Here is a 23,918-nt window from a genome sequence, read left to right as displayed (position 1 = left end):
GTTTCTGAGGTAAAAGTGGAGAATAGAGGTACCAATGTTTCAGTTGATGCTCTTTCTTGTGTACTCGTGATTGATGAAGTCGTATCTGGTGACGAAGATGTCTGCGAAGAAAAGGATTCTTTTGGTGTAGCAGATTCAGAGAAGGTGCTGAAATGTGAAAAAGTTGTTCCTGTCACACTGGAAGAACTTGAAGTGCTTGTTGAACCTGAAGTGCTGCTTTCAGAAAGAGGACTAAGTGTTGATCCATTGAAGACTGTTGTCTCAGGTGACAAACTTGTTGGGGGTGTTGTATGTTCTGATTGTGTGCTGACAGAACTGGACACTGCCGTAGAGTAGAATTCTGTCACTGCACTTGTTTCATTAACAATGCCAGAAGCCGATGGTGTGCTGGAAGTATCTGTTGAGACTTGAGTACTGGATCCAGAAGCTGATGTGATTGTCAATGACTCTTTTGGTACAGATGTAGTTGTAAAAGGATAACTAGTACTTTCTGAGGCGGAAAAAGAAGTTATTCCTAGAGGATGTTTCAGTAGAAAACGATGTTTCAGGTTTGCTTCCAGTAAAGCTTGCAATTGCTGTTGTTGTATATATGGGTGAGGATTCTTCAGGAACAGTTGTTCTTGAGGAACTGGTAGAAGATATAGCAGTAGATGAGAACATTGCTGTAGAGCTCTCAGTTACTTTGGAGGAATCTGGGGGAGGAGAGATAGATGTGAATCCAGAAGAACTGGTTTCTGAGGTAAAAGTGGAGAATAGAGGTACCAATGTTTCAGATGATGGACTCTTCTTGTGTACTGGTAACTGATGAAGTCGTATCTGGTGACGAAGATGTCTGCGAAGAAAAGGATTCTTTTGGTGTAGCAGATTCAGAGAAGGTGCTGAAATGTGAAAAAGTTGTTCCTGTGACACTGGAAGAACTTGAAGTGCTTGTTGAACCTGAAGTGCTGCTTTCAGAAAGAGGACTAAGTGTTGATCCATTGAAGACTGTTGTCTCAGGTGACAAACTTGTTGGGGGTGTTGTATGTTCTGATTGTGTGCTGACAGAACTGGACACTGCCGTAGAGTGGAATTCTGTCACTGCACTTGTTTCATTAACAATGCCAGAAGCCGATGGTGTGCTGGAAGTATCTGTTGAGACTTGAGTACTGGATCCAGAAGCTGATGTGATTGTCAATGACTCTTTTGGTACAGATGTAGTTGTAAAAGGATAACTAGTACTTTCTGAGGCGGAAAAAGAAGTTATTCTCGAGGATGTTTCAGTAGAAAACGATGTTTCAGGTTTGCTTCCAGTAAAGCTTGCAATTGCTGTTGTTGTATATATGGGTGAGGATTCTTCAGGAACAGGTGTTCTTGAGGAACTGGTAGAAGGTATAGCAGTAGATGAGAACATTGCTGTAGAGCTCTCAGTTACTTTGGAGGAATCTGGGGGAGGAGAGATAGATGTGAATCCAGAAGAACTGGTTTCTGAGGAAAAAGTGGAGAATAGAGGTACCAATGTTTCAGTTGGTGCTCTTTCTTGTGTACTGGTGACTGATGAAGCCGTATATGGTGATGAAGATGTCTGCGAAGAAAAGGATTCCTTTGGTGTAGCAGATTCAGAGAAGGTGCTGAAATGTGAAAAAGTTGTTCCTGTGACACTGGAAGAACTTGAAGTGCTTGTTGAACCTGAAGTGCTGCTTTCAGAAAGAGGACTAAGTGTTGATCCATTGAAGACTGTTGTCTCAGGTGACAAACTTGTTGGGGGTGTTGTATGTTCTGATTGTGTGTTGACAGAACTGGACACTGCCGTAGAGTGGAATTCTGTCACTGCACTTGTTTCATTAACAATGCCAGAAGTCGATGGTGTGCTGGAAGTATCTGTTGAGACTTGAGTACTGGATCCAGAAGCTGATGTGATTGTCAATGACTCTTTTGGTACAGATGTAGTTGTAAAAGGATAACTAGTACTTTCTGAGGCGGAAAAAGAAGTTATCCTCGAGGATGTTTCAGTAGAAAACGATGTTTCAGGTTTGCTTCCAGTAAAGCTTGCAATTGCTGTTGTTGTATATATGGGTGAGGATTCTTCAGGAACAGGTGTTCTTGAGGAACTGGTAGAAGATATAGCAGTAGATGAGAACATTGCTGTAGAGCTCTCAGTTACTTTGGAAGAATCTGGGGGAGGAGAGATAGATGTGAATCCAGAAGAACTGGTTTCTGAGGTAAAAGTGGAGAATATAGGTACCAATGTTTCAGATGATGCTCTTTCTTGTGTACTGGTAACTGATGAAGTCGTATATGGTGACGAAGATGTATGCGAAGAAAAGGATTCTTTTGGTGTAGCAGATTCAGAGAAGGTGCTGAAATGAGAAAAAGTTGTTCCTGTGACACTGGAAGAACTTGAAGTGCTTGTTGAACCTGAAGTGCTGCTTTCAGAAAGAGGACTAAGTGTTGATCCATTGAAGACTGTTGTCTCAGGTGACAAACTTGTTGGGGGTGTTGTATGTTCTGATTGTGTGCTGACAGAACTGGACACTGCCGTAGAATGGAATTCTGTCACTGCACTTGTTTCATTAACAATGCCAGAAGTCGATGGTGTGCTGGAAGTATCTGTTGAGACTTGAGTACTGGATCCAGAAGCTGATATGATTATCAATGACTCTTTTGGTACAGATGTAGTTGTAAAAGGATAACTAGTACTTTCTGAGGCGGAAAAAGAAGTTATCTTCGAGGATGTTTCAGTAGAAAAGGATGTTTCAGGTTTGCTTTCAGGAAAGCTTGTGATCAATGTGGTTAAATGTATTGGGGAGGATGTTTCTTTGATAGGTGTTGTTGAAAAATTTGTAGTGGGAGCAACAGATGAAGTCTCTGTGTCAGTGGAGGGCTCTGCTGTAGTAAAAATGAGAGTGGACCTTGAAGCACTGGATTTTGACACAGATACTGTGGAAATGGGTACTGATGTCTCTCTGGAAACCTTTTCCTGAATACTACTGAGTGTAGATGAGGAAAGCTGTGTTGTAATTTTCTTTGAGGAAGAGGATTCCAATGGTGTACCCCTTGGATAGTAGCTGCTGACATTTGATAAAGTCGTAAGGATGGTTTCCATGGTGTCTGGAAAAAAATATATTTCATATTTAGAAATTTTTTAGAGGTATTTAGAGCATTAAAATTTCGATATTCACTGCCATTCTTTCGGCTAAGTTCTGTCTTGGCCATAGAAATGGCAGAATTTGAAAATTATCTTTGCCTGACTGCCTCTGATTTATCCAGCTAAGTAGTTAGCTGAATAAAATTTAACCAGAAAACATGGAGGGATTATGTTTTGGGGCTTAGGTAAGTTAACGAGATAATATATCCTCCTTACTTTGGATATATTTTCAGAGTTTGGCTGACATTTTATTTGAAATACCAGAGTCATGCTTTGCATTCTCTTAGGGAGTAATTTTTAAAGCTCTTTACGCACTTAACACGGGTTTATGCATGTTGGAAAATTGCCCATGGTTTGTGCAGAGAGACGTATGAACGTTATCTGATTTAGAGCAGGCTTTTAAGCGTACAAAGAGAGGGGCATTCTGGGGGCAGAGTTGGGATTTATGCACATGTTTTTAATTTTTAAAAATTATAGAGATATATTCACACACACAAGTTCTGGGGGCAGAGTTGGGATTTATGCACATGTTTTTAATTTTTAAAAATTATAGAGATATATTCACACACACAAGTTATGCACTGCAATAAGAAGGCGTTTGTGTGAGGGAATTTGTGTGCTTTGTTTTTGCACAAGTTTCTAAGTGCATGTTTACGTATAGCTATCACATCAATTACCTGCTATGTTAAAAAATTACCCTATTAAATGTTAATTTCATATCAGCTGACACAGTGGTAAATATGCCCCTAAATTTCCTTTGAAAAAATTTGGGTAATTGGTTGAATATGTGCGCAAATTCAGAAGGCATAACTTATTTAAGTTAACTAAGATGTAGACTTTGTAAAATCAAATAGTTTAAATGGAAGTTCCAGTTCTGTGCCTCTCCTACCCCTCTCCCAGAACACCTGTTTACAGTTCACCTAAGAGTCAACCTGTTCTACGCATGACTTTCATGAAATCCAAGCCTTGGGCTATTTTTGTACAGCAATTTACATACACAAAACTGGATTTTATGCACATAAATAGCTTTGATAGTCAGCCTTTTTAAAATGAATCCATATCACAGACCACCTAATTCCTTGTTTTCGAGTTACTCCAAATCCTTAGCAAAATCATCTACCTTATCTTCCTCAGTAGCATCTGCACAATCTAATTTAAATAAGATCCAGGTGGTGCCAGTATCAGCTAGAGTCAAACATTCAAATGCTCTTTCATAAGTCCAGCATTCTGAAAACATCATCTAAACACAAAGGGCCCAATATTCAGGAAAGCAGAGAATTTATTCACTAGCAGAGAAGTTATCTAGCTGCACAGGGACGGTTCTATAATGAGGTAGGGTGGAGCAGCAGAAAGTGTCTTCCGAAACGCTCGGTGGCTTCCTCTCCCTACCGCCCGATACATATTTAGCTAAACATCAGTGGGGGTTTGCCAGCAAACTAAACAGGAGAAGACGCTGCGCACTTGCCGGCAAGTTGTCATCCCATTGGCAAGGGCCCTATGGAGAAACAGGGCCCATGGACTACAAAACAGCCCAGCCAGTTAAATGACGAAAATGCACTCCCCAAATCGACCACCAAACCACTGCAGATGATACAAAATGCGGCAGCGAGATTACTAACAAACACCAGCCGTGGAGATCACATTTCACCCATCCTCAGAAAACTACATTGGTTACCAGTAAATTTTAGATTCCTCTACAAATCAATCACCCTAATACACAAATCTATCCATCATCAACTCCATCTCGACCTTGAAATACCCTTCAAATTACACTCTTCCAACAGACCAATTAGAGATATTCACAAAGGCACATTGAATTTCCCCCCTACCAAAGCCTCACGCCTTTCCTCTACAAAAGACAGAGCTTTTTCAATAGCAGGACCAGCTATATGGAACAACATTCCTTCAGGCCTCCGATTAGAACCTTGTCTAACTACGTTCAGAAAAAAACTCAAGACGTGGCTATTTCACCAAGCATTCGATGACCCTCCAGACAATCACTAATCATTTTTTATCTCTCATGGACATAGAGGATAGAGGTCCACTATCCTTTTGAACGAAGGACAATCACAGGTTAAAGCACATTATGCTCTAACCTAAATTCCTTTTGTATTATGTTATAATTCCTCCTGCCTTTCTTTCTTCCAGCTTTAAGCTTCCCAAGTTTTTACTCCTTGTTAAATGTAACTTTGCCTTATTCTCCTGTCTTGTTAATTACTATTTTATTTATTGCTTCAGTTATACCCTTGTTCTATGTAAACCGATCCGATATGGTTATTACTATGAAGGTCGGTATAAAAAAGTGTTAAATAAATAAATAAAATATAACCTTTTGAAAAAGTGGGTGGCACAGGAGTGCGGGGTGGTGCAAGAAGGAATGTTTGGTCCAGAGGTCGGACCTGAAGTGGACCAAGCCCAGATTCCTTTTGGAGAGAAGAGATCACTGCACAGACAGCTGATTTAAAGCAGCTGGTAGAACGAAACAAGGAGCTTTTCTCAAACCTGCCAGGTCATACCCACGTGGTACAGCATGACATCATTATGCCTCCTGGAATTGTGAAATGACAACGAATCTATCAGATTCCTGAGGCCAGGTGCTATGTCACTAAGTCCGAAGTATCCATCGACAGCAGGAGAAGATGCTCTACCTTAGGGTAACAGAGGAGTCCAACAGTGATTGATCCTCATCCATACTTTGATGCTGAAACCAGATGGGAGCATAAGTTCTGTATTGACTTTAAAAAGGTCAACAAGGTCTCAGAGAAGGAGGAGTCTCTCACAAGGCTGTTCCTGAAGAATGCACCAGAGAATATTCAGTGGTCAGAGGAAGCAGAGGAGGCCTTCCAAAATTTGAAAGAGGCAATTTGCTCCGAATTGGTCCTGATAAGTCTGGACTTCACCAAACTCTTCATGGTACAGACCGATGCCTCAGAGGTAGGCTTGGGAGCAGTCTTGGTGCAAGAGAAGGATGGCCAAGAACATCCTGTGACATATATTAGGCAGAAGCTGATGCCACATGAGAGGCACTACTCGTTGAGAAGGAGGCCTTGGCCATCAACTGGGCCCTAGAAGCTTTACGCTATTACCTATTGGGATGGCAGTTCATGGTCTTAACAGTCCACAAGAAGTCCAATGCGAGGGTGATACGGTGGTTCCTGGCCCTACAGTCCTTCAATTATAAAATCCGACATAGAGCAGGAAAGGAATATGCCAATGAAGATTTCCTGTCCAGAGAAGAGTCCCTGATATGGGCAGGTACTCAGCCTAATAGGGCCGAGCTGTGGGGGAGAGAATGTGAGGGAGTCTACAAGTAATTCCCTCAGACCACCTTAAAGGACCGGGAACAACTGTCTCCCCTGGTCCTCCTTAAGAACCAGACCCACAGAGAATCCTGGGTGAAGGGAGGAGCCCTTCACCAAAGCATAAGAACTCAGGGCCTAGAAGGGTTAAGCAGGCTCTGGGAAGCAGGAAGAAATCTAGACTGTGCCAGTACACTTACATTTAATTGGGTTTGTTACCAACACTCAGCCCGATACTGTAAAACCGCGGGAGAGCGGACGAATGCCCGCTCTCCCGGCGCACGCACCGGCCCTTCGCCGGTGTGAGCTATCCAGTATGCTCCAGCATGCAAATTAGGCGACGCGGTGCAAACGAGGGAAAGGAGGCGCTAGGGACACTAGCGCGTCCCTAGCGCCTCCTTTTGGCCTGGAGCGGCGGCTGTCAGCGGGTTTGACAGCTGACGCTCAATTTTGCCGGCGTCGGTTCTCGAGCCCGCTGACAGCCACGGGCTCGGAAACCGGACGCCGGCAAAATTGAGCGTCCGGTTTTCGGCCCGACAGCCGTGGGCCGAATTCAAAATTTTTTTTTTTTTTTTTAACTTTTTTTTACTTTTGGGGACCTCCGACTTAATATCGCTATGATATTAAGTCGGAGGGTGCACAGAAAAGCAGTTTTTACTGCTTTTCTGTGCACTTTCCTGGCGCCGGAAGAAATTAGCGCCGACCTTTGGGTCGGCGCTAATTTCTTAGAGTAAAATGTGCGGCTTGGCTGCACATTTTACTTACTGGATCCCGCGAGCATACCTAATAGGGCCATCAACATGCATTTGCATGTTGAAGGCGCTATTAGGTGCCGCGGGTGGGCCGCGTGTTTTCCTCCCCTTACTGAATAAGGGGTAAGGGAAAACACGCGTCCAGAGCAGGCTGACAGTGCGCTCCGACGGAGCACACTTTACTGTATCGACCTGACTGTGAGGTAAGCAGTTTTGTTTTCAGTTTTGCTTATTTTGTTAAATAAATTGTATATAAGCAAACAGCCAGTGTCTGCCTCCTTTATCTCACTGGCTGTTTCCCCAGCTATGGTCAGCCACAGTTACCAAAGGACTTTCAATTAGTTGTTTTGTGCACATTAAATAATGAATGGTTGTATGTAAAGGTATGCAAATTTTCTAACCCTTGCTGCAGAATCTACCTCTGAGCTGATACAAGAAACCAGAACGCCTTGTAAGAGCAATTTTCAATTGCCATTTACGCCAATGAAGGGGCTTTTTAAATATTTCCCACCCAGTAGGTGGCTAAAAATACCCACATTTCATGGAGATGTTCTGGGGTAGGATTAGGCCAGGGAAGCAATAACATGCATAGTTTTCACTGAAAAAGTATCCCACTGAAAAACCAGATAGAAATCTTCACAGGTACATTTCCCATGAGCAATTTTCAAATATAAATCACAACAAATTGGCCCAAACACACTGTGTACTCCAGAAACCTTAAGTACAAGTACAAAACTACAAAATGTATTACATTTAATTAATATTGGTGTGGCCAACTGTATTGATATAAAGAGTTACCAGCACACCATTTTTTATATTTTGCAATTTTCAAATATCACATATGAGAGAAGGAGTAACATATGGCGTAATATGCATCATAATAACCCATGTGCTTCAAGCGTAAGGGACAGTCGAAGTGCTTTTACCCATCTTGGATTTTGATTTGTTATTATGGCTTCCAAGGATTCTCAATTCTGTCTGTAGGCCCCTCTCCCCACAACAGTTTTGGTTTCAGGATAGTCTATATGAATATGCATGATATATATATTTTTTTCACTATCCCCACTGTATGCAAATACATGTCATGCATATTTATTAGGAATATTCTGGAAAAAAATAACAGTCTAGATACGAGAGTCCGCGGACCAGATTGAGAACCACTAATGGCGTGTTTGACAAACCTTAGGGGCGGATTTTAAAAGGGTTACACGCGTAACCCTTTTAAAAGCCTCCTGCGCGCACCAAGCCTATTTTGCATAGGCTTGGCGACACACATATGTCCCGGGGCATGAAAAATGGGCGGGAAGTGGGCGGGGCAGCCCGGGGCGGGGCCAGAGCCTCCAGGCACAGTGGCCATTTGCCGCTGTGCCCGGGATTGTGGGCTGGCCATTGCTGGCACGCACAACCTACGCCTGCCCAGAGGCAGGCAACTTAAAAATTAAAGGTAAAGGGGGGTTTAGGTAGGGCTGCGGGGCGGGGCGGAAGGAAAGTTCCCTCCGAGGCCGCTCCGATTTCAGAGCGGCCTCGGAGGGAACGGAGGAAGGCTGCGCGGCTTGGCGCGCGCAAGTCGCACAACTGTGCACCCCCTTGTGCACGCCGACCCTGGATTTTATAACATGCGCGCACATGTTATAAAATCGGGCATAGATTTGTGCGCGCCGGGTTGCGCGCACAAATCTACACCTGCACGTAATTTTTAAAATCTGGCCCTTAGTGTGTGTTTATTTATAATTAGAGTTAAAAATGATGAAAAAGAATAACATAGAAACATGATGGTGTTCTGATTTGTGGGTCCTTGGCCCAAGATGCAAGTTGACACTACCTGTGGGAAGGACCCCACAGGTCTGCACCATTGGGAGATGAGGTCAGAGACAGCGAAGAGCTCTGGGTAAAGGAATAGAGGGGTCCGGAGGCACTAGGAGGGTTCCTCCGAGAGAGGAGACTGGAGGCGAGCTCTGGGCAGGAACCCCGAGTACAGGGATGCCAGGTAACCCGCAGAGTGGGAGGCGTGAGGCTTGAGTGATCAGGAGGAACTCCAGAGGGCAACCCCAAAGGGAGGAGCTGCACAGTGCAGGATGATGGTGCAACGCCATAACCAGCCCACAGGACAGGGCAGCCCGGGTGAGTCTCTAAAGATGACGTATCACTGCCCCGAGGAACGGGGATGTGGATACAGTCCCAATGTTGTTCGAAGGCGCAGCCCCGAGGAGAGGGGAAGCACGCAAGTCCCAAGAAGTAGGAGCGCGGGCCCAGAGGAGCAGGGATGCTCTGGCAATCACAGTAGTTGAAAGTGCGATCCCGAGGCGCAGCCAATCTTGATCATGAAGCGGGCAAAACCACAAGGAACAGGGAAGACCCTAGTAGTACTCACAAGTACAGGAGTCCCAGAGATAGCCCAGAGGAGCGGGGGACCTTGCAGGATAGAACCCAAGAGACGCAGAGCCAGCCCGAGGAGCGGGGAAGGCCAGGAGAGCAAGTCCCCAGTGTGTGCACTGGCCCTTGAGGAGTGAGTACCAGACAGGGTTCACGGCAAGGCACAAAGCGTTGTCTCAGGAATAGGAAGCAATAGTCATAGATGAACGAAACTTGTTGCCAAGTTGGGTTCCATATTAGGTGCTACAACCCAAGAAAGAGACCTAAGCGTCATAGTGGATAACACATTGAAATCGTCGGTTCAGTGTGCTGCGGCAGTCAAAAAAGCAAACAGAATGTTGGGAATTATTAGAAAGGGAATGATGAATAAAACGGAAAATGTCATAATGCCTCTGTATCGCTCCATGGTGAGACCGCACCTTGAATACTGTGTACAATTCTGGTCGCCGCATCTCAAAAAAGATATAATTGCGATGGAGAAGGTACAGAGAAGGGCTACCAAAATGATAAGGGGAATGGAACACCTCCCCTATGAGGAAAGACTAAAGAGGTTAGGACTTTTCAGCTTGGAGAAGAGACGACTGAGGGGGGATATGATAGAGGTGTTTAAAATCATGAGAGGTCTAGAACAGGTAGATGTGAATCGGTTATTTACTCTTTCGGATAGTAGAAAGACTAGGGGGCACTCCATGAAGTTAGCATGGGGCACATTTAAAACTAATCGGAGAAAGTTCTTTTTTACTCAACGCACAATTAAACTCTGGAATTTGTTGCCAGAGGATGTGGTTAGTGCAGTTAGTATAGCTGTGTTTAAAAAAGGATTGGATAAGTTATTGGAGGAGAAGTCTATTACCTGCTATTAAGTTCACTTAGAGAATAGCCACTGCCATTAGCAATGGTTACATGGAATAGACTTAGTTTTTGGGTACTTGCCAGGTTCTTATGGCCTGGATTGGCCACTGTTGGAAACAGGATGCTGGGCTTGATGGACCCTTGGTCTGACCCAGTATGGCATTTTCTTATGTTCTTATGTTCAAGTCGGCTAGCTGAGGGCGAAGGTGGAGATTAAATACCCTGGTCTGATGATGATGTCATCAACCGACGATGTGCCCGAGGTTCCAGCCGAGGAGGCTAGAAAAGAAGGCCTGGTGGCACGCGCACGCACACCTAGGAAGGCCCAGAGCTGAGAAAGATGGCGGTGGCGTTCGGGCCACCATGAGGAGTCCCTGAGAACGCGGTGATGAAGGCTGGCCTGAGCCGCAAGCAGCCCCGGGGAGGGCAGAAGAGCAGTGCAGGAGGTAAGCACATGCGGTCTGCGACCGACGGTCATAACAGATGGCAGAAAAAGACCATATGGCCTACAGTACCTACTCTGCCCAACTAATTTAGCTTTGCAATTCCCTCAGAGACCCCCTGTAGTTAAGCCCCTTAACAAACTGATTAAGAACTTACCTCAATGTTATAAAAATAGTCATTCTATAGGATAATAAAACATGACATTTAAACAAAAATCCCTGCAAACAAGATAAGGGTACACAATGTTTACAAATTCAGGACTTTTCATGGCCTTTCCCCTGGTGGTCAAAGAAGATATTAAGAGCAGGGGAAAAAATGTGTGTCTTGTGCTACAGAATATATCTGAGTCAGCCTCAATAAGTACCCGATTCCATTCAAGCCCTGTAAGGGCCCATTTCTTCATGATGGAAAACAAGCATCAGTGAATCAGACAGACCATTTTTGCTTCTCTTTCCATTATACCAGCACAAATAAAAGAATGGTTTGGATTCTCAGTCATTTATATCTATGGTGACCATGTTGTTCCACACTAAGAGGAGAGCTAGTCTTGGTTTTGCCTACTGTATGCAGCAGGGAGATGTAGTTCTGATTTTCCAATTGATTTCTCTAAGAATAGGACTACATCTCCCTGCATGCAATGGGACAAAACTAGGAATGGCCAAATTTAATGGCCGTCCCCTACCCCAATATGATGCCAAATGGTCACTCTATCCATTCATCTTTCTAGTTCATTTTTATTCCATCCCATGCATCCCTGATAGAAAATTTGAGTGTGAGTTAGCAACTCTCCTGAGTTTTGACTATAAAAATGAGTGAGCGTATGCAATTCTTTTTGGGGGTAATTTTCAAAAGGAGTTACATGTGTAAATGTAGCTACTATTGTAGCAATTTTCAAAAGCCATTTACTCAAGTAAATTGCACTTATGTGAGTAAATCCTATAGACAAGTCAATGGCATATATTGTAGCAATTTTCAAAAACCCACTTACTCAAGTAAAGTGAATTTACTCCAGTAAACCTGGTTTTTACTCGAGTAAATGCTTTTTAAAATCAGGCCCTTTATATCCATTTGTAAAACTGAATATGATTGCTCTAAGTCTGTGAGTTCCTGCTCACTTGTAGCCCTATTTTCTGTTATTTCTACATTTCCAACTTTCCCCAGAAACATACCTATGATGGATGTTAAGATCTTTAAAGTTCATTTACTTCCTGTTGCAATACCACAGACTCCAGACAATCTCTGCCTCACTCTTCACTTATATGCAGCTAGGGATCCTCTGGGCCTGTCTCAGGCCTTGCATTTTGTTGCTATTTATGCCTCCACTGTGAGAATATTGCATATATCTACCACCCTTTCCTTGAAGACATATTTGCAGCGTACTTCTAAGTCTACACGCTGCCAAATCTGAAATAATCAAGAATCATTTAATAAAGCTAAGATATTATCTTATAGAAATTAAAAAAAAACCCAAAACATCCTGGATAGCAATTTTAGGCAACTAACCCTGGAGTGCGAGTTGCCTGCTGCTGATTAGTGCCGTTAATTGGAATTTGTCCTGTTTTATAACAAATATTAACTGACACTATGGGAGACAACACCATATACAAGCAGGGGGAATGTTTCTCCTTTTTGCAGTTAGGAATAAAGATCAGAAACAGGTGATGCCTTTTACTGGGCCCAATCTAATACATTTGTGACCAGCCTTTGAGAGTAACACTTCCTTGATCAGGTTGGCACAGATGATGTTTCCGTGATTGCACCAGTACATTGTTGGGTGGATTTCAACATCTGTGTTTGCTCTAAAAGTTTGATTTTCTTGTTTTACTTTTCATTAATGTAACAATAAAATAAGGGTGGAAGATGCATGGTACGTTGCCATACTCTTTATCAGATAAATGCTATTCCACAAGTTCAGGACATGAGAGAGTTTAAATCCTTTTGATATATCCTGCACCACAAAATTTATGGCTTTTATGGAAGGTATGGCATGTTGGAAAAAATTATGTAAGAAGGAGCGATGTCCATCCATTTGTCTGCAGGCACAAGTCTCTAAGAAAAGAGATGGAAACTTACCAAATTTGGTGCATAGGAAGAAAATGTGAATATGTCAGAAGCATTAAAAAACCAGAAACATCAGATCAATATTTTCAGACAGCTGAGCCTCCAAAACAAAAATTTAAATTGCTTTCAGTGGGAAAAGAAAATCCCTGTTGCATTCCATGGAAAATTGTTAGAAGCTGTTTGAACCGCGCTGCTTTCCAAATGCTCTTTCCCAACCCTTGAGCACTTTGCCACAAAGATACTCAGGTGGGTATAAAAAGGAAAGAATAACTGCAGCAAATGGAAGAAGATTACCTAAAAAGGTACTTCCAAAATACACACACACACACCACCCCCATCTCTACACACAAACATACACACACTCCCATACACATCGTCCATCCACCATCTGTCACACACATACACTCTCACCCCACTATTCACACACCTACCTACCCAAACACCTTCCCCCACCATTCCCACATCCCCCAAGCACAATTCTGCTCACAGCACACACACACACACACACACACACACACACACACACATACTCAACCCCCATAGAGACAGGGAAAATAAATGATGCAGCACATCTACACTAAGCTCCCCACACTTGCACCAACCACACACCTTCAAACCCCCAAGAAAACTACATCGAACTCCCCTTTCACACACAATCCTGCTCTCCCACACAATCCCATCCTCACACACAAACCTACCCAGATATATCCATCCCCGAAACACAACCTGACACCTACACATACCCTCTTCCCCCAGCTACATTCCATCCATACCCCCATATGTGTTCACAAACTCAATCACTCCACATACATCCAACTTACACATAACCCTCAAAAAACACATACAATGCAACCTCCACCCAAACACCTAAACACATTCCCTCATAACCACATTTGCTACCTACAAACACCCAGCCATATCCTCAAAAATCACCTCACCATTCCCATATGCACATAACCCTCCCATAACCCCTACTAAAACACACATACAACCCCACGCCAGATACTTCCATACACATAGCTACACTAAATGTAGCTCTATACCCCCACATACACACCCTACATCATAAAGGGGTAGATTTTCAAAAATGGCGCGTTTGTGTACTTTTGTTGGCGCTCCAGGCGCAAACAAAAGTACGTGGGATTTTAGTAGATACGCGCGTAGCCGCTAAAATCCTGGATCGGCGCGCGCAAGGCTGCCTATTTCGTGTAGCCGGCGCGCGCCGAGCCGCGCAGCCTGCCGCCGTTCCCTCCAAGGCGGCCTTGGAGGGAATTCGCTATCGCCCTCCCCTCACCTTCCCCTCCCTTCCTCTACCTAACCCACCCCCCCGGCCCTGTCTAAACCCCCCCCCTACCTTTGTTGGGGGATTTACGCCTCCCGGAGGGAGAAGTAAATCCCCGCGCGCCAGCGGGCCGCTGGCGCGCCTAGACGCAACCCGGGGGCGGTTCCGGAGGGCGCGGCCACGCCCCCGGACCGCCCCTGGCCGAAACCACGCCCCAGGGCCCGCCCCCAAAATGCCACGCCGATCGGCCCCACCCCGACACGCCCCCGACACGCCCCCCTCGGAAAACCCCGGGACTTACGTGAGTCTCGGGGCTCTGCGTGCGCCGGTAGGCCTATTGAACATAGGCGCACCGGCGCGCAGGGCCCTAATCCGGGCGGATTTACGCAAGCAGGGCTCTTAAAATCCGCCCCAAAATGCACACTTCCACCACCCTTCCCACCCATCTATGCACACACACAAACATCCTCTACCCACAACACCTACCCAACCATATATACACCCCACCTCACCTATACATTCCAAAAACAACACCCTACCATGTTCCCCCCAAACAGCCACACCCACATCCCTTCTACCAAACTATCAGGCCGATACAGAAAAACGCGTGGAAGAGCCAGCGAGCACCCGCTCTCCCAGCACGCGCACAAGCCTCTCTCCTGGGTGCGCGATTCAAGAGGGAGGCCTATGCAAATTAGGGCCCGCGGTACAAAGAAGCGCTAGGGACACTAGCGCATCCCTAGTGCCTCCTTTTTGACAGGAGCGGCGACTGTCAGCGGGTTTGACAGCCGACGCTCAATTTTGCCAGCATCGGTTCTCAAACCCGCTGACAGCCTCGGGTTTGGAAAACAGACGACGGCATAATTGAGCGTCCATCTTCCGACCCGTGGGCCGATTTTACATTTATTTTTTTTAATTTTTGGGGCCTCCGTTTTAATATCGCTATGATATTAAGTCGGAGGGTGTAGAGAAAAGCATTTTTTTCTGCTTTTCTGTACCCTTCCCCGGTGCCGGCAGGCGTTAATTTTTTAAAGTAAAATGTGCGGCTTTGCTGCACATTTTGCTTTCTGGATCGCGCGGGAATAACTAATTGCACAGGAATAACTAAAAGGGCCATCAACATGCATAAGTGGTAATAGTGCGTCGAAAACGCGCAGCCAAACCCGGGCCGTACTGTATCGGCCCGTATGTTGGAAAGCATTCCCAAACTCATGCCTCTGCATGATTTCCATGCTTGTTGGTTAGTCACTAAGTGGACTTCTCCTCTGCTACATTTTACACTCTTTTGCTCTTAATTTAGTACTCTTTACCTTTCTTAATCTGTACTCATTCTTATATTTTTCACTTTTTTAATTCATTGAAAAAGGCACCATTATAATAAAATCTCTTTTTCTTTACGCTACTCTCAAATTTATTCTGTGAAAGTGTTTTCCCCTGAAAGCCATCTCCCACCCTTCTCCCACCGTTTCATTAAAACAAACTGGCACCTTGTCTTGCATGGTAATTGCTACAGTTGTCAAATTCCTGCCACAACAAAACCTTCTTTATAATAAGTTTGCTGGCTCCTGATCTTGCTTGTTATGAGAGAGGATGTGCCCTCCTCTGATCACTGAGTAAAAACCTTGTTACTCAATGGCACTGATATGTAAGACAAACATATTGGGATGCCTGTGCTAATTCTCTATTTTTCTCCCCCAAATTGCAAAACGACCAGTGCCTACACTTTAGTCCCTAATTAGTGTTTTCTTCAAAATTCAATCTACGGATCAAAATAGCCTAGTAAATGCTGTTCTAATAGAAAACCCCCAATGCAGTAATTTTGAGGCCTACAAAATGTAGGGGAATTGTGGTGTTCTTTAGTTTACTTTTCATCACTCAGTGAAATATTGTCCTTCTATAAGAAACTGTGCCACCCATGTTAGAAGTCTATAAATATAGTATTGGTCATCTATTATTGTCACATCTATCACTAATTTTAATTATTTATCAAACTTTCACTATATTTGAAACTCTATTGAGCAAAGTAGCATCGTGGCCATTGAATCCCATGATATACTAAGAAGATCATCACTCCACTTAACAAATTAGCATTTGATGCTGCTACATTAACAAAAGAAGATTTCATGCAATACAAATACAAGACAGAGTCTCTATAAAAGGAGGATCTACCTGCACATTACTAATTGTGAATAGCTGAATCTTCTTCGGTAAGGATACAGATCACCATCATATCTATGGATTTGATAAGAGCAAGCCAGATGAGGAAAGATGTGAATTTTCAGCACTTTGCAAAGTTTTAAATTTCTTCTATTATAACTTTTTACCTGCAATGCTAAAAACAATTACTCAGACTGGGGTGCCAGGTAAATTATTGCTAAGTGTAACATTTGTGCTACTCCTTGGATATTCTATAAAAGAAGAATCTGCAGTTTGCATACACTATCAACTCCAGTGTCGGTAATCTAACCTGCATTACTTCTTTCAGTGGGAGTGGGGTCTGTGATCTCACAGGCCATAATCATGCACAATCGGAAGGCGTACTAAAAATCCTTGTAAAGGGATAACATTTCTGCAGGGGAGAACTGAATATCCCCGAAGCAGCCTGGATATTCTTTTTCACTACAGGAAAAATACAATTTGTGGGATGAATATTGTCAGTTTTATGCAGGTCAGGAATTTAGCAGAATTAAGGTTAAAAATATTGACAATATTAAAGATCTAATTCATCCCATGGATGTTCACTGTACTTAAACAGTTAAAAGCAACCACCTTAACAATATAACTATTGAATGACAAAATGTATAGGATTATTATATTTACCTGGATTCCCATTTGCACACTGAAAAAATAAAGCAACCCAAATGATGGCGCTTGGTCTCCAAAGCGTCCATTTCAAGTTCATCATTTTAAGTCACTTTTGGCTCCAATATTAGTAATCCTCGAGACCGTCAACCAGACAGCATTTAGTTGTCCCAAAACTGTAGTTCACACTCATGCCTTCTGTATAGGCGCCAGAGGGTCCTTCCCCAACAAGGATGCATTTTGATAAATCCCTTGCGCAAAACTTGTGAGCTTGTATGATAAAAAGAAACACCCCCACCCAGTATTATCACTGAGTCCAACTGTGGTGAGCTTTCTTGGTTTAGATAAACTAGCGCAGCGGTGGTGAGGTGATAATCACTTCGGGCTTTGCGGCACAAGGTATTGCTCAGTTTGGCACTCTCGGCAGAACTGAAGTATCCAGGTTAACATGCAGTGCAAGTCACTGAATTGTGACCACAATACACACCTTAGGTAATCATTCTTGTGATTGGCTTATCACCAGCTGTTGCTAAAAACAAACAATGGGGATGTGTCAGCATCTCCTTACACTTTGGCGCTCTGAGTGCAGAGGGCTTGTCTCTACTGATGTCACAAAGCTCATATTAAACATCAAACAGTTACTTGGGGGAGAGGAAGCGTTAATGTAAAGTTTGCCAATAGTAAGTGCAGGGGCTGGGAACGAGTTAAATGGATTACTGGGCAAGCCGTAATTCCACACAAACAGAAAAGAAAACAGCAGCTAATTATTTCTGGCTGTTGTATTGTGCGGCACCTCGCTGCTCTCGCTTTATTCTTCCTATTACAGTTCAAAATAGCCACTATTGGAAGCTAAGGGATTCCTCATGCCTGAAACAGGTGGATTCCTTTATCGCCTCCTATGCAACTATCGCCTAATAAATAAAGCATTATTGTTTTTAAGAACACTATGGTGATACTCATAAAGAGGTCCATGGTCAGACAGTTTGCCCAGCTAAGTTGTTAGATTAAAGTTAGTCGGATAAGTTGGAGGCATTCCAGAGGCATTTTGGGGCAGAATTGTTAGCCAGAGAATGATGATATTCAGCATTATCTGGCTAACTTATCCAGCTAAGTTTTGCCAAGCCAGCAAATAGTCCTAAAATTAGCAGGATAACTATCTGGCTAAGTAGGATTTCATTCAGCTAATATTCAACAGAGCACTTAAATGACAGTGTTCCGCTGACTATCCGAGTAAAGGTATCCAGCTAATTTTGGTTGGATAACTTGCTTTCTCGTTGTATTTTTAAATAAAGACCTCAGTGCTTTTACTTTATACTTAAATGTTACCCTGTGACTTCATAGAAAAATATGCTGATTGCTATGACTTTCTTTACCCCCAAAATGTTTATTTTATAGCCAGACATGATAACTAGATCATGTGGATTGGATTGCAGCCAGCTCTTCTGCAAATACATAACATCTACTATAATTGGAAACTAATTATATAACATCATTTAGCATCTCTAAAAGCTTTCTCATCTCCTTGATAACACCAAGTATTTTCATGCTTACAAGGATGAATATTCATTAAGCTGCTCAGCAGCAAAATAAACAGCCAGCAATATTATAGCTAGTCATCTATAGGAAACGTTTCAACTGCAACCTCACCAACTAGATTGTGGCTGAAATCCTAAATCTACCTAGCTATAACATAACAGATTAGTATTTAAGTCAGCCAACCCTGTGCACAGGGATAGCTGCCTCACAGTCAATGCAATATTGGGTGCTAAGGTCAGCACGCCGCTGAAAACACAGTTGGACGTGCGTTTTGGACATGCTAGACTTATGCCCAAAGCAATACTGGGATCAGCGGGTCCAAAACGCACATCCAAACCAACACATAGCTAATAGTACGCTGATGTAAAAAGTTACCGCACGCTGGACGTGCACGTTTTTACGTTCAGAAATTAATGCCAGCCCCACAGCTGGCGTTAACATTTGTGGCACCTGAATCCATGCATAGAAAAGCAGAAAATACTGCTTTTCTGTGGTTCCTCCAACATAATATTGTCGTGATACTAAGCAGAAGAAACCACAGAAGCAGGGGAAAAAAAAAGCTCTTTAAAGTGATCAGGTTAGGAAAAGAGATGTTCAGTTTACGAGCGTCCGTTTTTCTAACCTGTGGCTGTGTATGGGTTAGGAAAACGAACGTTCGTAAAATCGAGTGTCCCTTTTCCTAACCTGCGCACAGCCACGCCTCGAGGGCGCTCGATGCCATGGATGTGCTGGAGACACACAATTTTTCCCTAGTGCATCCTTTTTAGCACGGTGGCTCGTTTGTCTTTTGCATCGAGCGCCCAGGATAGATGATTGTGCACGTGTTAATAAAAAGTGCATCCAGTTTGGACACATGTTTTTAACGCATTGGTATTGCATTGGCTTGTATGCTGGCTGGCAAAGAAACTGCACTAGCTTGCTAAGATCCCCATTCTAATCCAACCATGTCGCCAGAAACGCTCACTTTTTGACCAAACATAGGGGGCCGATGCAATAAATTCACGTGGAAAGCGGGCGCTGAACTGTCAGCACCTGCTTTCTTAATGCGCCATGCAATATTTAAATTAGGAGGTCGCCTCCTTGCTAACAAGAACTCGATTGGTTTTCGTGACTCGGCTATCTGCCGGCAAGGAAAACCGACGAGCAAGTAGAAAGACTAGAAGGATACAGGTCAAGGACAAAAAAGGCTGGACAAGACAAGGCTGGAAGGCAGGACGAGGCAAGGCTAGAAGGCAGGATGGGGAAAGGCTGAATGAGGCAAGCAACATGAGGTGCGCCAGGCAGGATGATCTGATTCTGAGGGAGCTGTTGATGCGGCTGGGTATAAATACCACATTATGTCACCAGGGGGTGCTGGTGCTGGGCTTTCCCACCACGAGCCCATGAAGGCCAGAGTGGTGACAGGAGACAAGATGGCTGGGTCCATGCTGTGAAGAGGAATCGGAAGCTTCTGGCGGGGGCCAGGGTAAGTACGGCTGGCCAAACATAACACCCCTCCCACCACCACAAAGTCAGTCACACCCCAAATTTATTTATTTATTTAATTAATTAATTAATTAATTAATGCTTTTTATATACCAGCATTCGTAGGACACATCATGTCAGTTTACATGTAACTGTGAAAGGAAATTACAATGAACGCTGATAGCAGATTAACTAGATAACATAAGAAAGTACATGAATGCTCCATGGCCCCATAGCCCCAACTGGGCTATTTTGTGATTCACTTGGAAGCCCAAAAGCTTAGGAAGAAACTGCTAGAAGAATGTCAAAACAAAAAAAACATCTACTCCATAAAGTTCTTGGCAGTGTCAGCTTATACAAAGTTATCACAAATTTCAGTTTAAATCAATCTGCTAAAGCAACATAGAAATTGGAGCTGGGGAGGTAGGAGGCAAGATTTCTTAGCGCACATTCCAGACACCAGAAGGTAACAGATATGTTTAATTATTTTTATGTTCAGACAAAATCTAAAATAAGAAAGGGTTAAGATAACTTTTCTTATCTATTATTTGATTTGATATCTTTGACCATAGGAATTCAGGAGGGATGCCAGCAATAAAGTTCTTTGCATACCAAAGGAGCAAAAGCAGCACATATTGATCTTTCAAGAAAAAAGGAAGGCCCTAGCGTAGAAATTTGGTAAAAGAAGATATGGTTGCTATCGAAATACGTTCTTGCTGGCATTTCATTCCTTTTGTTTGATCAGCTTGCTACTAATGAAAGTAGATAGAGCACTATAACAAAATATGTCACTTTTATCAGCACAAGACCTGACCTATGTGAATAAATTGAAGCACTTGAGTAATAAGTCTGACAGAGAAACAATTGATTGGTGTTCTGTCTGCTGGCTGCGGCTCCCAGCAACCGGCCTCCTCCACCCACCTCTCTGGCGTGGCATCTTCGGGGCCGGGCATGCTAGCTACGGCGGCCAGCCGCTCCCGGGGCGCTCTCTCGCAGGCCTCTCCTCCGGTGCGCCAGTAGGCCTCTCTGCCGGGGCCTTCTCTGATGCACGGCCGTCCTCAGCGCGGGCCCCTCCCCCTCTGGGCCTCTCTAGGCCTGCCTGCGTGTCTCTGCTCTAAATTTAAAGGGACCGCAGCAGGAAATTGCCACGGCCCCTCCTTTCTGCTCCACCTTTCCTTTTCCTATTTAAGGCAAGGTCTGGCTTTGCCTTGGCTTCCTGCTTTCTAGGTCCTGTATCCTGTTCCTCCACGGAGGATCTCTCCTGCGTTCCTGATCTATTTGACCTTCATCTGGAATTTGACCCACGCCTGGAACCATGACTACGAGAACTGCTGCCTGCCCTGACTCTCGCCTACTCTCGAGTCTTCACGCCGGCTTCCGGACCCGGTCCCAGTCTCCATCCAGCACCATCTCCTCTTCTGTCAGAGACTCCACTTAAGTCCAGCCGGCCCCAGTACCCAAGGGCTCAACTTGAGGGGGACGCAGGCTGGTACTGGTGAAGCTCCAGTGGGGTCTCTGCTCCATCCCAGCCTCGCCTACCGACGGTGGGGACTTGTGGGGGGTTTCCCCCGCAGGTGGCACCAACTCCACCTCTGGCAAAGGGTCCACCTCCCGGAGTCACAACAATTGGTGACTTAATAGCAATGTTCATATATATAACAGGGGAGGGATGTTTACAATCAGGGTGAAGATTAGTCGATCTCTCTTAAGTTATAGTGGAGATTAGGTTGGTCATAAGAGAGGGCTTCCTAATTGTTACAGTAGCCAAGCAACGGAATGAATCACTCAGGGAGGTGAGTGAAGCTCCATTACTGGAGGTGCTTAAGAGTAGGGGAGACAGACATTTACCTCTTGAAGCCCCTTCCCACTCTATTTGTCTACGATCCTTTCATCATCCCACACTATAGTAGGCTGGATCTTGTCACAATGAGAGTCAGCTTGCAGGGCCATTGGTGGTACAACAATGATTAGGAATGGTCACCACTGTGCTTAAAGAGAATAGAGTGATGTTCTTTCCCCTTCACAGATAAAACATCATTGTTAGTCAGCAAGAAAACCACAAAGCTCTGCTCCAGACATTTCTTGCTCTTCATGGTGCACAAAAAAGAAAAATCATAAAGCAGGGGTACCCTGCAAAATCTCCCTTTGTGCCTATAAAATCACATTTATGTTTTAAATCATTCAGAGCTGCCATGTCAGCCCGAATGCAGCAGAAATTTGTTTTTTTTGGGGGGGGGGGCTTCTTTTTCTGACCTCGGTAGTCTCTGCTCCCTCCCATCCCCAGGCAGCACAGAATACCCTCAAGGATCCAAGGAGGACTTCTTTCAAGTTGCATTCTTAGAACCACTCGTTGGCTGGCATAAGACATCACAATAGCTGAAATTGCTTTCACTCTGTCTCATGGCCTCCATGCACCAGCAAACCCAACCAGCTGTGACTGACAGGGTGACCAAACCCGGATCCCCTTCTCCACGGCTCTAAAAGCCTGGACCACAGGACCAGCTCAGCAGACAAAACGCGTACAAAAATATTTATTCCTTGAACTGAACAAATCAATGGAATAAGCAGAGGCAACCTGAACCGATTTCAACAGGAACCTCTTTATCTCCATTACTCTTGACATGTGTTTCAATGTTAGTTTAGATCTGTGACAGAATGAATATACTTGTGCTATTACCCTTGGATGCATATACATGCTATATTTGGTTCCCTTTGGGACGCCGCAGAGGAGCATTAATGATATTACTCAACTCATATGGTAATAGGACTGTAAAGAGAGCCAGCATAGTAAGTGGGGCTTTTAACCTTGGGGTGTGTGATTTTACAGTAGAAACTTTCTATCATTCAATCTTATACCTGCTGTCTTGTTTATGATAGCCTAGTATATCCCCCGTACTTGGGGTTGATTAGACACTGTTTTCCCATGGTAACCATTTTTTTAGGGTTACGTGTTCAGATTTGCTATGTTCAAGACCCTACTTACATGTGGTCGAGAGCCTAATGTTGCGATTTCAGTAGGACCTTACCAATCAGCTGTTTTCTGCAGTTTTGACCCCCGCTGTGCACTACTCAGCCACATGCTTTCGAATTTAGGAGGTTAGTACAATATTCAGAACTAACTGGTTAAATTTAGCTGGGTAGCCCTTGGCACAAATACAGACCTAAATCTGTTTGCTCAAATTTACCAGTTTATCTTATCTGTTCAATATTTTTTTGAATATAACCCCACCCCCTTAAGAAACTGACCATTTTCTATGACAGTGAACCATGCTGCACGAACACTAAGACTTCTGGGCAGATTGGCACCTCACAGAATAGGTAGCAATTAGATTGGAGCAGAAAGCTTAAAAGAAAGACAGACTTGTGCCTTACTGTAAGTGCTCCAATGTCAATGTTATTTTCCGCATTCCACAGCGACATTCATAGTTACCAAGGTAAACAATGGGATTTTCATAGCTCCTTTTGAGTTACATTTTGGCATTTAAAGCCTCTTGATTAAGAAACTTGCCTTAGATCCTAACAACTACTGTTCAAGAAAAGCAAATGCTTACTTGACATTAAGCTGAAAGATTTCACTGTATGCAGTCCTCTGCAGAGGAAAACTAAGGATATAAATATTGAATAACCAAGAATTATTTTTTAATTTTCAAATGGCATCTCTTTGTCTAACTTATTTGCTGGCTGAAGGATCACTCTCTTTTTGAGAAGCATTGTATAAAACCAAAATATTTTGACACCCTCCTCCAAACTAAAAAATTGCAAATCTTAGTGGTTGGGCAAATTTCAATGCGTCTATTTGTTTCCGTGGACCACTGGCCAAGGTTTTAGGTTGAAAATGTGCAGTCTCAGGGAAAGAGTATGAAAGAAAGATGCTGCCACTCTTTGGCAGATCTAGCGTTTCTTACAAGCCTGAAGTTGTTTAAAAAATG

The 23,918-nt window shown here is 43.8% G+C and overlaps 1 protein-coding gene across 1 annotated transcript in view; it reads right to left on the bottom strand.

Moving 5' to 3' along the window:
• The window catches only part of LOC115076512 (serine-rich adhesin for platelets-like), a 106,539-nt gene that overhangs the window by 40,210 nt on the left and 42,411 nt on the right, over positions 1 to 23,918 (bottom strand). Inside the window, exons 4-6 of the mRNA XM_029578053.1 lie at positions 783 to 3,087; positions 682 to 692; positions 65 to 490 (exon numbers count right to left, since the gene is read on the bottom strand). Of these exons, the coding sequence (XP_029433913.1) occupies positions 65 to 490; positions 682 to 692; positions 783 to 3,087 (2,742 nt within the window). The remainder of the gene's footprint in view (positions 1 to 64; positions 491 to 681; positions 693 to 782; positions 3,088 to 23,918) is intronic.

Source organism: Rhinatrema bivittatum, chromosome 15 (assembly GCF_901001135.1).
Source record: "Rhinatrema bivittatum chromosome 15, aRhiBiv1.1, whole genome shotgun sequence".
Taxonomy (NCBI): domain Eukaryota; kingdom Metazoa; phylum Chordata; class Amphibia; order Gymnophiona; family Rhinatrematidae; genus Rhinatrema; species Rhinatrema bivittatum.
Note: the sequence above shows the minus strand (reverse complement) of the source record. Positions and strands in the feature narration are given on the sequence as shown.